General features: G+C 40.8%; 1 protein-coding gene and 1 long non-coding RNA gene across 9 annotated transcripts in view; one reads left to right on the forward strand and one right to left on the reverse strand.

Moving 5' to 3' along the window:
- Positions 1-2723, reverse strand: part of LOC309535540 — a 47509-nt gene extending 44786 nt beyond the window's left edge. The window contains exons 1-2 of one of the 4 annotated variants that reach the window (XR_014221282.1): positions 2400-2715; positions 1616-1745 (exon numbers count right to left, since the gene is read on the reverse strand). This is a non-coding gene — a long non-coding RNA (uncharacterized lncRNA). The other 3 variants (XR_014221283.1, XR_014221284.1, XR_014221285.1) reach the window with 3 other exon arrangements.
- A 10-nt stretch (positions 2724-2733) lies between these two features.
- RBL1 (RB transcriptional corepressor like 1) overlaps positions 2734-13533 on the forward strand; it is a 29064-nt gene continuing 18264 nt past the window's right edge. For 2 of the 5 annotated variants that reach the window (XR_014221271.1, XM_082228638.1), the window contains exons 1-10: positions 2735-2926; positions 4892-5025; positions 5592-5792; positions 6650-6714; positions 6798-6926; positions 7027-7187; positions 7502-7551; positions 9614-9800; positions 10900-11066; positions 12807-12919. Coding sequence is in view for 3 of the 5 variants with exons in the window: in XM_082228638.1 (XP_082084764.1) it covers positions 2777-2926; positions 4892-5025; positions 5592-5792; positions 6650-6714; positions 6798-6926; positions 7027-7187; positions 7502-7551; positions 9614-9800; positions 10900-11066; positions 12807-12919 (1357 nt within the window). In the remaining 2 variants the exon portion in view is untranslated. Of the gene's footprint in view, positions 2927-4890; positions 5026-5591; positions 5793-6649; positions 6715-6797; positions 6927-7026; positions 7188-7501; positions 7552-9613; positions 9801-10899; positions 11067-12806; positions 12920-13533 lie in introns of those variants that run through there. The other 3 variants (XR_014221270.1, XM_082228639.1, XM_082228640.1) reach the window with 3 other exon arrangements.

Raw genomic sequence — 13533 nt, forward strand, 5'->3', positions numbered from 1 at the left:
AAACTCTCTTAAGACACTATCGTGCTCTTAGGAATATTTTATAGTGATTTCTTTATTTCTTAAATCTGCCAATATTCCTTAAGAAACAGAAACAATGTATTTCAGAGTGAAACGAACTGTAGGAGGTTTGGATTATTGCATCATGCAACAGATTGGCCAAGATATAAGGACCTCAAATGCTGAGCCTTTGGATATAGGACAGCCACAATATAAAAACAATTAAATGTTTTGTTATGCAGTGTTTGACTTGAGCAGAAATCTCATTTTCATCCCATAAATGTTTATATGTTGTAAAACCTCTTTTGTTATCCAGAATCTCTTATAATAATATAATTCACCAACCAGGCTCAATGTTGTATGGGTATGGATTGTGTCTCATAGATTCCCCTTCTGTTTGGGAGGCCGGAGAATGCTGTTCTTTGTGCAGGAAGCAGGCCTGAAGTGGCTTTCACCAGCATGGGACAGACTGTCTTACCAAACTACAGAAGCTGAAGCCCATTATTTTATGCCTTGAACTAGATTCAGTATCAACTAAGAAACCACCTGATTACTGAATGATTTATTTGAATGGAGAAGTATAAAGGAGGTCTGACTACATTCTGAACATCTTTTCCTGCCATCACAGCAGATTGATAATTTATCAGAGATATGTGAACATTTACTTCCCATCTCAGTTCAACAATTACAATTACCTCATTTTTCAAATGTGTAAAAGCACTGCTATTCCTGATAAGTTTTTAAATCCTGAAACCACCCTACTTGTCCCCTTCCCCCAATACAGCCCTAATTCATAGCACCCAAGCTATAGAATTGTCCGGTCAACTGATGAGCCAAATGTCCTGTCTCTCAAGTATATTTAAAGGAGAGAACAGAAGAAAAAATAGTTGCCTTCCAAAGTGCAGAAAGAAAGTATGTTGAGGAGCCCCCAGGCCAAGCAGCTAATGACACATTTCAAAAGACTGATAACTGGGTTCTAAGTGTGCTGTCTCAATGGGTTGTTTTTAAAGCTGTTGATTAAAGTATTTTTGATCATCTTTTTAGAAAAATTGATTAAGTGGTAAAATTAAATCTACATGTAATCAAGTGTACGTTTTTGAAATATTGAAGAAAATGTGGGACAACCTATGGTCAAAGAAACAAAAGCTACCAATTGTTGGAAAGAGAGGCTGTTAATTTTTTGTTGTTGTTCCTTTTTGTATTATTTAATTTTTCATATTTCCTCACCAAAATGAGAATACTTCAGCCATGTGTACCTTTAATCGTCAGAGCCTACTGGATTAAAATTTGTCTTCATTAGTTAGAATTAACCCACAACAACTGAGCAATTTACTCATTTGTTGATTAATGAATCAATTTAAGTTAATACATGTTTGCAGCGCTAGTTATTTTATCTACCTGACTAGGGTAACACTACAACCTTTTGCCGCCAAAACCTAAAATGGTGGAGTACTACGAGTGGCTTCAGTTGGCATAGTCAATAGAACTTGCACGGTTGCAGATCATGCAGTAACTAACATGGCTCACAAATCCGTTACACACTATTTTCCAAGAAAGTTAAAAGTTCTTCTGGGTAGTTTGAGGAAGTGATGTTGAACACTAATTGTACATTGCTTACCTTGGTGACACTGGCTCCATAGCACTGCTCCAATCTGAGAAGTATCTTGGACTGAGATAGTGGGTGGTCTCCTTTGACTGTCTGAGCCAATGGCTTACTTTTCAGTGTAGGTTCACCCTAATCTAGATAACTGGGAAAAAATATTCAAGCATAAATTGAAACCAACCGCCTGGTGTGCATGTGCGTGTGCATGCGCGCACCTTGTTTGTCTTATTTCTTACCTCAGGCTTGTAAATTAAAATGCTTGATTTGGTTAATCAGCCAGAGTTTTTCCTCTCTCATTTGTAAACAGTCTTTGAGAACAAGGACCAAACATTGCTTAGAAAGCAATTTTTTTTTATAGCCATGATAGTTGCCATTTAAAAAGAAAGAAAAGTCCAAAAAGTTAGGGCAGAGTTAGCGTGGGAAGTAGTATGCTGTATACAGGAACCATTTTACTAAAGCGAAGTATACGTAGCCTTATAAAAAAATAACAACTACAGAGGGGTGGGATGACCATCTTAGGTAATAAATAGCAGCTCTTCCTCGTCTCCGTTTATTACTGTTTATGACGTGAGAGGTGTGGCTCGAGCGTCCAGAAGTGACCTCCCCCAACCTGGAAGGTTAAGATTTTATCAGGAAGCCATTCCAGATATATAAGAATTTCCTGTTGCTATGAGGAAATAATTGCGTTTTTTGTTTATTTATTTATTTTGAACCTGAGCTGGAAAAGTGACAACTACTTCTACTGAGGAAGAGTTTGTTTACCCTGCTGTCCTTTGGACAGATACCATGAGCAGCTCACCCTCGCTTGGCCCTTTCCCTCCTCTTGACTCCTATGCAAAGGCTGCCTGTTGCGCCTTTGTTCGTGTGCGTGTATGTAATATCCATTTTTAAAATTCAGCGGGGGGACCAATTATCAGTAGGGTTTGGGACATCAGAGTGCATTTTATTCCCCGCCCCATCCACGCACAAGACCATTGAAAAAGTCTGCGAATCTACCGATGGCGAAAACGCCGCTAGATATTTAAAGAGGCTTCACCGGGCGGGGGAGGAGCCCGAGTCGAGCGTCGCTCGCTGAGTGGCCGAGGCCGTTTTGGCGCGCTCGGCGCAAAGGATTGTGGGCGGTCGGGAGGCCTGTTTTTGCGCGGGGGGTCTCGCGGGACAGGGGGAAGCAGTATCATGCCGGGGGAAGACGACGACCCCGCCGACAGCCAGTGCCCTATCCGGGCCGCCATAGGCCACCTCTGCCAGGAGCTCAACTTGGACGCCAGCAGCGCCGCCGAGGCCCTTCGGGATTTCACGGCCCTGCGAGGCACCTACAGCCTGGAGGTGGGAACCAGTCTGTCCTGCGGAGGGAGGGAGGGTCGGTCGGTCGGTGAATAGACGCCTCCCCGCGACTAGCCCTCCAGTGGCCTCAGCGCGCCGGGCTGCGTGAGGGTTTTAATTCGCCTCAAGGGACGACGCGGCTGCCCCCCCCCCCTGGGCTGTGGGCCACTATGAAGGGCTTTTAGGGAGCTTTCAGTAGCTTCAGGCCGGGCTCCGGACTTCGTGGGTCCCCTGGCAGGCTGCCCTCCCACCGACCCCCTTTATTGGTTGCTCTCTCCCGCCCCACCGGTGCCGACCCCTCTTGCATCTGCCGGCTTCACTCCTCCATTCACTCCTGACCGAGCCGTTTGCGACTGTTTGCTTACTCCAGGTAACGGAGGGGCAGCTGCCAGCCTCCTCCTCTACGCGAACTTGCCTGACAGCAGGCGACGGCCTTTTAAACGGCGGCCTCCCACAAGAGCCGGAAATTAACTCGAGGTCTTCAGTAAATAAGTACCAGTGAGAAAGCAAGGTTTCAATACTTTCCTTTATTCACTGATTACATCCATTTGTGTTATCCCCGTCACCAAAATGGATGCAGCTCAGCTTTCACTTAAAAGTGCATTATTAAGGATTCTTAAGCTGTATTTAAATAATCATAGCCCACAAGGTATGGGAGCAAAACACTTTTGCTCCCATACCTGTATTTAAATAATCATAGCCCACAAGGTATGGGAGCAAAACACTTTTGCTCCCATACCTTGTGGGCAAGGACTCGGGATGTTTCCTTTTAATATGGACATGGAGAACGCCACCTGCTCTTGGGCCCTGAGTTGTTACCAGGCAACCTGTTTGTTGAGCATTCGTGCTGATTGCGTTGCACAAAGTTTGCAGAGAGGGGATGGGATGTTGACTGAGCATTCATACTTATTTATTTGCTGAGAGATTTCTCGAGAATTTCCCGTCCCCCAAGTTGATTCCAGCACTTAACCACTCAGTCAAAATGTATGTTAGGTACATGACTGAAAGCTTTGGAGTTCAGTGTTGAGCTCAAATATTTAATATTGTACATGTAAGAGATGAAAGACTGAGTCAGGTTTCTAGGATTTTGGTAGTTTTTTGCAAGTTGAAAGCAAAGTATTGTCTCCTTGCTAATAACCGATAGACATTTGACAATGGCAGAAGATAGCTAACCTGGCTGGCCTGAAAACTCTTTGTTAGATAAAAACTTGTGCCATATTTCTTCTCCTTCAGTGACACATTTCCATGTTTTCATTTCTAATGCTAAAAATTGAAGCAGGAGCTGAAAATAACTTCTCAGCACACATTCTATGACGGACGGATAATGCTGTTGCTCGGTAACTTTGCAGATATTTGACTTGCATCCAAGACAGTGACTTTAAAACTTGGTGTCTTTTTAAGGGAACATTTCATCTGCTCTGTGTTATGCAGAGAATTCTGTGTGTGTTCAGAATCTAGTTAGAAAACTTTTATGATTGTCCAGTCATGTGGGATGTTGGTGAATTTCAGTGGACCTCAGAGCACAGCATACCTCAAGAAAAGATTGGTGGCAGTGGACAAGCTGTCTTTCAGAGAAGCTTTTCATAGAACTTTCTCTGTGAGCAATCCCAGAGTACCCTCGAACACAGTTTGAAAATGATTGAATATGGGCTTGTCAGAGCTTGCTTGAGAGTTCATGCAAATTCCGAATAGCTATTCAACTCATAGTGCTTGTTTTGATTAGAATTTGACGTTATTTATTCTATTATATCTTCTAATAAGTACATCAAGCAGAGTTGGTACCAAGTTATTCTTTAAGAGAAATTTAGTAGTTAGTTTAGTTTAAAAGAATCAAAAACATTTTTGTTACCTCCCTGAATAGTCAATTAAATAATCGTTTCTGAAGCTGCATCTTTTTGTATTCTTTATTTCAGAGTATAAACTGAGGATTGTTCTCTTAAAAAGGCCATTGTTTATTTATCTTTGCAGGGGGAAACAGTACATTGGTTGGCTTGTGCTCTCTATGTTGCTTGCCGTAAGAGTATTATCCCCACTGTAGGAAGTGGCCTGAGGGAAGGAAACTGTGTCTCACTCACCAGGATACTACGCTCAGCAAAACTAAGGTATTACTTTTTAAAAAAATAAATGGGTGAGTGCCCATACCGCTTTTAGCTTTTTTCAGTCTGAAGACATTAAATAATTTGGCGTGCTTATGGTTTTATGCTTTGTAAGTTCATAATTTACTATTTTTTTAAAAAAAAATGGGTCTGTGCATACTTAAATACTTAAACTGGAAATTTATTTTCAAATTGCACAGTTGCGTACTTTGAGGTTTCAGAAAATTCTTGCAGATTGAATGTAGTTAGGCTAACTCCTTTAGCGTTAGAAACTAAATAGCATAGCATATGTCAAAGGATAATTCTAACACTAGTTCAAACATATATGTTACTTGATGATTGCAGTGCTAATGTAGTTTCTTCATATACCTTCATGACATCCCAGACCTGGACTTTGCAATTAAGTCACCTCATACATTCAACTGTGAGCCATGTAAACATTTTGTAATCAAGTGATTTTCTTGCTTGTGTAAGTGGGTCTTCTTCAACAACGCAAGAACTGTAAAGTACATACCTTGTATACTGATACAAACTATAGTAAAGACTACAATCCAATGTCATTCTTTTTTAAGTTTAATTCAGTTTTTTAGTAAAATGAAAAAGTGGATGGACATGTCAAATATGCCTCAGGAGTTTCGGGAGCGAGTGGAGAGACTGGAGAGAAACTTTGAAGTGTCGGCAGTGATTTTCAAGAAGTTTAAGCCAATATTCCTGGTCATATTTAAAAATCCTGATGAAGAACAACCAAAGCTACAAAGAAGCAGGAAACACAGGTACTACTTAAATGCTGGGGTATTTTGAATTATATATTGTGTAAAATAATAATAATAATAATTAATAATAATAATAATATAATGAAGCTAATTGTAATCCAGCCATTGCCAGTTTGGTGCCCTCTAGATGTTTTGGACTATAACTTCCATCATCTGCAGCCAGTACCAGATTGGTGAAGGCTGATGTAATACAATTCCTGTGGTGCCCAACTTGAGATAAGCACAAGAAGCATTCTGCAAAATAGTGTAGTTTGGACTACAAAAGAACTAGGTAGTCAGTGGGATGGTGATAGTGCTGGAAGGGTTATTGAACATGACAAATGGAAGTATGGCTAATGGAGGAATCCATTGTACTACTCAAGTTTAAAATTGCTACTGCAGTTTATAAAAAAGGTAAAGGTACCCCTGCCCGTACGGGCCAGTCGTGATCGACTCTGGGGTTGCGTGCTCATCTCGCTTAAGAGGTCGGGAGCCAGCGCTGTCCGCAGACACTTCTGGGTCACGTGGCCAGCGTGACGAAGCTGCTCTGGCGAGCCAGCACCAGCGCAGCGCACGGAAACGCCATTTACCTTCCCGCTATAAAGCGGTACCTATTTATCTACTTGCACTTAGCGGTGCTTTCGAACTGCTAGGTGGGCAGGAGCTGGGACTGAACGACGGGAGTTCACCCCGCCACGGGGATTCGAACCGCCGACCATATGATCGGCAAGTCCTAGGCACTGAGGTTTTACCCACACCGCCACCCGCGTCCCTACTGCAGTTTGTGGTAGTTGCTAATTACATTCAAGTTAATGCTCAAGCTGCATATCTTCAAAGAACAGTTTTCTAGAACTTAACCTTGACTTTTATTTCTGTAGACGGGTGCCCTGCAATGTTAAAGACCTATTCAACTTTTGTTGGACGTTATTTGTTTACACAAAAGGTAAGTCATAATTTAACTTGATTCCCTATATTCAATTGAAGGGTTATATGATCTTAATTGTGTTTATGTGGTTTGTTCCAAAGGGAATTTCAATATGATTGGAGGTGATTTAGTGAACTCATACCATTTGCTTCTGTGCTGTTTGGATCTGGTTTTTGCAAATGCACTTCTGTGTCCACATAAGAGAGATCTATTGAATTCATCTTTTAAAGGTATGAAGATTGCCCCCAATGCAATTTTTGTGTGTGTGTACAAGTCTTGAAATTAGTTTCTAATTCATCACAGACACTTACTTTTTTCCTTTTGGTTAAGGTTTGCCAGAAGACTTCCATACAGCTGATGTCAGGACTTCCGAAGGGCCTCCGTGTATTATTGCCACACTATGTGAATTACATGATGGTCTTTTGGTAGAAGCCAAGACCATAAAGGAACACTACTTTAAACCATATATCTCGAAGCTCTGTGATAGAGAGGTATACACTCAAAAGTCATTGTTAACTATTGAGTAGGTTATAAAGGACTGATGACAGGCAGAAGTGTTCTTTTGGAAATTTTTTGTTTATTTTTAATCAAAACTTCAAGCCTGCTTTAAACACATATTTATCTTTGATATAAATAGGGGAGAACATTTCTGGGTGGTCTTTCTTTGGTTCTAACTAAATAATGCGTAAGTGTCAGAGCCACTTGACGCAGCTGTTATGCAGCTGTGATGTCAGAGACTGACTTGCTTGTTCTTGTTTTATTTATTATTTGAACTGCTTTTCTCTTTTTTGCTTTTTTCATTTAGATTTTAAAAGGAGACTGTCTTTTGGATTGTAGTAACTTTGCAGACAACAAGTAAGTTCCGCATTCAAAAATTACTTGAATGCTTTTATTTCAGTATGTGAATCTGGTGATAGAACATTTTGGAAATGGCTCTTCTGCCATCTGATGGTATTGCTAATGATGAATTGCAAGCTATGGCAGTAAATGCGCACTGGATTTTAAAATACTGTGCATTCCTATTCTGGAGTATTTCTACACAAGATCCTGAAGGATGTTATCTTGTTTTCCTGTACAATCCAGGCATGCAGATTTAGGAAACTGCTTCATGTTGCAGTCTCCAGCTCTGGTAAATTAACTTGGTTTGGGGGCAAATCTTTGGTTTACTTTGAACAAGCAGAACACTAATGCACTTCTCAGTCCCTTCTCCTTCACTTTCCCTACTTGCAGCTGGGAGAAACTAATCATGAGACTTGGACTGGTGTTACGTGAGAACCAGCATTTGTGGTATGTTTCTCTCCAAACAAACCATTAGTGGAAGCCAAGAACAAACACTGAGCCAAATGTGGTTTGTTTCTCCTAGCTTCAGGCAGGCTGGAGCAAAGTGGGAGAAACTGAGTTATATGCATATGCTTGTTAACAGTAAAACAAGGGTTTGCCCCAGAATAGAGCTAAATTACTAGAGTCATGGTAAGCCATGGTTTGTTGCTTACTATGACATGCAAGCATAAGAAGCTGCCATTGGTATTTTCAGCTTAGTGTTGTCTACACTGACTAGCAGCGGCTCTCCAAGGTTTCAGATAGGAATCTGTTCCAGCCCTACCTGGAGATGCCAGGGATTAAACTTAGGACCTTCTGCCTGCAGAGCAGGTGCTAGATCAATGAGCTATGGCCCTTCCCTTGACCGTTGAGTCAGGAGGTGAACTTCATTAGCGAATTTCTTGTTTAAAACAAAAACTTGTTTTATAGGCTCTGCTATTTAAAATTATATAGGGAAGTGATAAACAATTTGCAATGTCCAAGCACATTTGTTTGGGTCCCGTTGGTGCTACCAGATTTGAATCTAGTAGAAAGAACTTGATCGTATAGTGTGGCAGTGCCTAAACAGGCAGCTTCACTATACAGTCGTACCTCGGCTCCTAAATGCCTTGGGAGTCTAACGTTCCGGCTCCTAAACAATTGAAAACTGGAAGTGAGTGTTTCAGTTTTCGAATGTTCTTTCGGAAGCCGAACATCCGACGGAGCTTCCATACCTTCCGATTGGCTGCAGGAGCTTCCTGCAGCCAATCAGAAGCCACGCTTTGGTTTTCGAATGTTTCAGAAGTCGAACGGACTTCCGGGACGGATTCTGTTCGACTTCCAAGGTACGACTGTACTCTTTTCAGCACCTGCTGAAAACATTCTTGTTTAGAGTCGTGGTTGGCACCACAGAGCCTAGAGCTTGCCGAACAGAAGGTCAGCGGTTCGAATCCCCTGACGGGGTGTGCTCCCATTGCTCGGTCCCTGCTCCTGCCAACCTAGCAGTTCGAAAGCACGTCAAAGTGCAAGTAGATAAATAGGTACCGCTCCGGCAGGAAGGTAACCAGCAGTTCCATGCGCTGCTCTGGTTTGCCAGAAGCGGCTTAGTCATGCTGGCCACATGACCCAGAAGCTGTACGTCTGCTCTCTTGGCCAATAAAGTGAGATGAGCACCACAACCCCAGAATTGTCCGCAACTGGACCTAATGGTCAGGGGTACCTTTACCCAGATGCTTACAAAGTTTAGTACTTTAATTTTTGTATGCTTTAAAGTACTGCTGTATTTTTTTCTTTATTTTACTGTTTTACTATTGGTAAACCGCTTTGAGTTTTGGTTTTTTTTAAAAAATCAAGTGGTATATACATTTTATTAAAATAAATAACGATGTAAAATATTTTAAAAGGCTTTTTCAGACCCCCTAATTGCTAGTACTTCCTTTTTCCATTCTATCCCAACAGTTGGCTTCAAAAAAAAATCAACTTGTAGAAACTAGAAAACCATAGGTAGAAAAGATGGGGAGCACTGAGAGCATGTGTGTATAGCAATGGGTAAAATATAAAATCTTACCAGTTTGGTTTCTTTTAACATTAATTCATAATAGTGTATATTGTCTTCCAGCAAAGCATTGAATAAAGAATATGAAGAATATGTTCTGACAGAAGGAGACTTTGATGAGCGAGTTTTCTTGGGAGAAGATGCAGAAGAAGAAATTGGAACTCCTCGGAAGTTTTCTACTGATGTGCCATCTGGCAAGGTGATGACAAGAGCTCATGTAGAGTGTTACCTTCAACAGCATTTTGAGAAGGTAATGTTAGTTGTCTTACAGAAGTGTGCTTGCTTTCGTAGTCTCCAGCAAGAAAAGTGGATTAGGTATTTTAAGTCAACATGTCTTGAATGTATATAAAAAGCAATAGTAAGTTATTTTCGTACATTTTTTATGCCTTTTCAGGGGACACTGCCCTCACAATACAGTTTACAAGATTATAATAAGACACATAAAATAATTACAATTTCAAAAATTTAACCATAGATTACAAAAATTGGGACCACCTGGAAAAAATAACTCCCCAGCACAATTCAATCAAAAGCAAACTGGAATAAAAATATATTCATAGTTGCTGCTTGTTCTTTAATGAGCAGAGATGAGGACATTCATATGGCCCGAGAGAGAGACAGAGCATTCCAAATGTGGTGCCACCACTGAGAGAGCACTTTTCACTCATCTACAGGCCAAAAAGCAGGACCTCTGTAACTTACTTTAATGCTTAGGCAGGCTCATATGTATGAAAGAATTATACAGTGTACCTGATCCAAACTCTGTTCTTAAAAACAGATTTTAAAAGGTGATTTGTCCACATATCTATTGAGAAATAAATACCAACACTTTTCAGAAGGACAGGGGAATTAATTGGTTTTCCTGACTACGCTGCTTGCAGAAAGTAAACAGGTGTTACCAAATAGAGAGAATTGGTTTCATCTTTACAAACTTTAAAAAAATTAAGATGTGGTTAATGCAATATCTAAATAACTTTTTGGCAGATTGGGGGAGAACACCAATTCAGTGGCCTTGTTCATACAGTACAGTAAGCCAAACAAGAGCGTACCACTGGTGGGGAACTGAATCTAACCAGTGGACCTGATTCTCTGTTGTACCACTCTAAGCAAGCCATTTTGATAGGAGAGTGGGGCTAGCCCACCTGTCAATGGATACAACCCACAGTCTAAAAAAGAAGAAGTAGTGTAACATACAGTTCAATTCTGAACAGTCAGTAGTTTCTGGGATTGTTATTTTGGGTATGTTTTTGTCATGTCATGTTCTGCAGCTATGATCTAAAGTTTGATGGTATTTGTGAAGTTAACCATGGGCCAAAACAATTGAAAGATGTTTCTCTTTGACTTGGTAGAAAAGATCCTTCACACCCTCAACTCCATTGACTGGCAGGAGATACCTTAGAGAGAAGGAACAAGTAATTACTCCTGTTGCTTCCGCAACACAGAGTGTAAGCCGGTTACAAAGCATTGTAGCAGGGCTAAAAAATGCACCTAGTGAACAGCTTATAGCTATTTTTGAGTAAGTGGATACTCCTTTTCTTTCTCTCAGATCTGTAGGTCTCCCCCCATTCTGGTTTTTATCAAATGATCTAATCATAATCTGGGGACTGGATCCAAAGAAACATATTGTCTTTCCTGGATTACAACTCCAATATTACATGGCAAAACACTTCCTGAAATTTAAGGAACTGTCAAAAAAACTGCTAGCAATATGGCATGCGGATTCCTATTTAAGAAAAGGGGGGTGTCAAACTATAGAAGCTCTTTGAATAATGACTGGGAAACATAATGACTTGCAGTTAGTAATTCATTAAGTTGCTTCTTTTTGTTTGTTTCCTTGAAGTTGTGTGAACTGATTTGAAATACAGTAAGTGTATAAGTAATGCAGGGATGCGGGGGGCACTGTGGTCTAAACCACAGAGCCTAGGGCTTGCTGATCAGAAGGTCGGCAGTTCGAATCCCCGCGACAGGGTGAGCTCACATTGTTTGGTCCCAGCTCCTGCCCACCTAGCAGTTCGAAAGCACGTCAAAAGTACAAATAGATAAATAGGCACCACTCTAATGGGCAGGTAAACACCGTTTCCGTGAACTGCTCTGGTTCACCAGAAGCGGCTTAGCCATGCTGGCCACATGACCAGGAAACTGTCTGCGGACAAATGCTGGCTCCCTCAGCCTACAGAGCAAGATGAGCGCTGCAACCCCAGAGTCGTTCGTGACTAGACCTAAAGGTCAGGGGTACCTTTACCTTTACTATAAGTAATGCAGTTAAAAATTAAAACTGATCATACTCTCACCCTATCCAACAATCTTCCAGCTAGTCATGGCAGCAGTAGGTGTTCGTTCTATAGGAACTGAACTTTATGGCTTCCCAGCCTTGGGTATTCAGGGGTGGGGGTTAGTTAGGCTCAGTTCTCTTACAGCAAGAAGAAGTTAGATGGAAATGGAATTCCAGAACTATAGAGCTCTGTTTTGGGAAGTGGTTTACTAAATTTCGGGCATTCTTTTTCCACTTATTTTGTGCTAAGATTATTATAAGGCAATGATCATTTGGGAAGTTAGTTATACTTCAAAATGTTCAGTCACTCCTTGTTTAGAATAGACAATTGTTAAGTTGTTGTGGGGAATGGCTGAAGTAAGGCAGTGTTGCACATCCAAATGGGGAATGGAATAATTTCAAGCTAAATAAATAAACAAACAAACAACATCAAATCTATAAGTTTAATCCTTCACTTTCTGCAGACTAAGCCTTTCATAACAGTTTGGTTCACACATAATGCTAAGGTATGATCTGTTTGAACACATGAGCCCAGGAGATTAGCCATAGTTTGTTTTCTGAAGGCAAACCACAGTGTAAAGTCATAGCTTGTAGTTGGCTTACAAGCCATCGCTTGTTTTTAGTATGGTTTGATGTTATGTGTGAACCCAATAGCTTTGTTTAACCATGGTTTATTTGGGCATCCCACCCCTGACATTCATCAGGTCACAAGAGCAGCTGGAAAACTAATCTGGGGAACAAACCAATCTTTGAAGAAACAAGTCATGCCTTTTTTGCATGTCCGTTAGACAACTCATGCTTTGTTGAGCAAACCATTGTTAAAATGTAACATTATGTGCAAATGCAGCCAATGTATTCTAGTTTAAAATGCAGTAAAGTGAAGGCGTTAATTACAAAAGAATGTGGCAAGCGGAAGCCTTTATATCAAAAGATAATTACATAACATTTCATATATTATGTTAATTTATTGGTTTTATACTATAGGTCTTGTATACAAAATCCTGTAGAAACGATCATGAACAGAGTGAAAGAGATAGGGGACGTTTTCTGTCAGAACTATACACGGTCAACTGATGATCAGCCAGGATCTCACATAGGTAGGAATGGAAGTAACAATTATATATTCAGGGAAGTTTTTAATGTGTGACATTTTAATGTATTTTTAATCTTTGTTGGAAGCTGCCCAGAATGGGCGGGGTACAAATAATTATTATATTATTAATATTATTTTAAATTTCATATGTTTCAAAGCCAAAGGTAACAAAAACACAACTTTCAGTTCTTTGTGTAAATGGCATGTTGGGAATACTTCATGTAGCTATTTTAATATACTGTACTAATTTCCATCTTTAGGGGAAGAGTGCTGTTCCTTACAAAGCTATAAAGACTACCCATATACAAAACAGTTATCAGCAGTCTTATGGAAACCCAAAGTTTGCAGAAATATAGAAAACTCTTTAAATGCCCCCTCTCCCCACATTCCAGAGAGGCCTGAAATGACCAAGGAATGTTGGCTGGTTGCCTGGCTGTCAGTTAGGTGAGGGAATGGAAAGCTAGGAGGACAGGGAATAGAATAGAATCATAGAGTTGGAAGAGACCACAAGGGCCATCGAGTCCAACCCCCTGCCAAGCAGGAAACACCATCAGAGCACTCCTGACATATGGTTGTCAAGCCTCTGCTTAAAGACCTCCAAGGAAGGAGACTCCACCA

Source organism: Podarcis vaucheri, assembly GCF_965113315.1.
Source record: "Podarcis vaucheri genome assembly, chromosome: 6".
Taxonomy (NCBI): Eukaryota; Metazoa; Chordata; class Lepidosauria; order Squamata; family Lacertidae; genus Podarcis; species Podarcis vaucheri.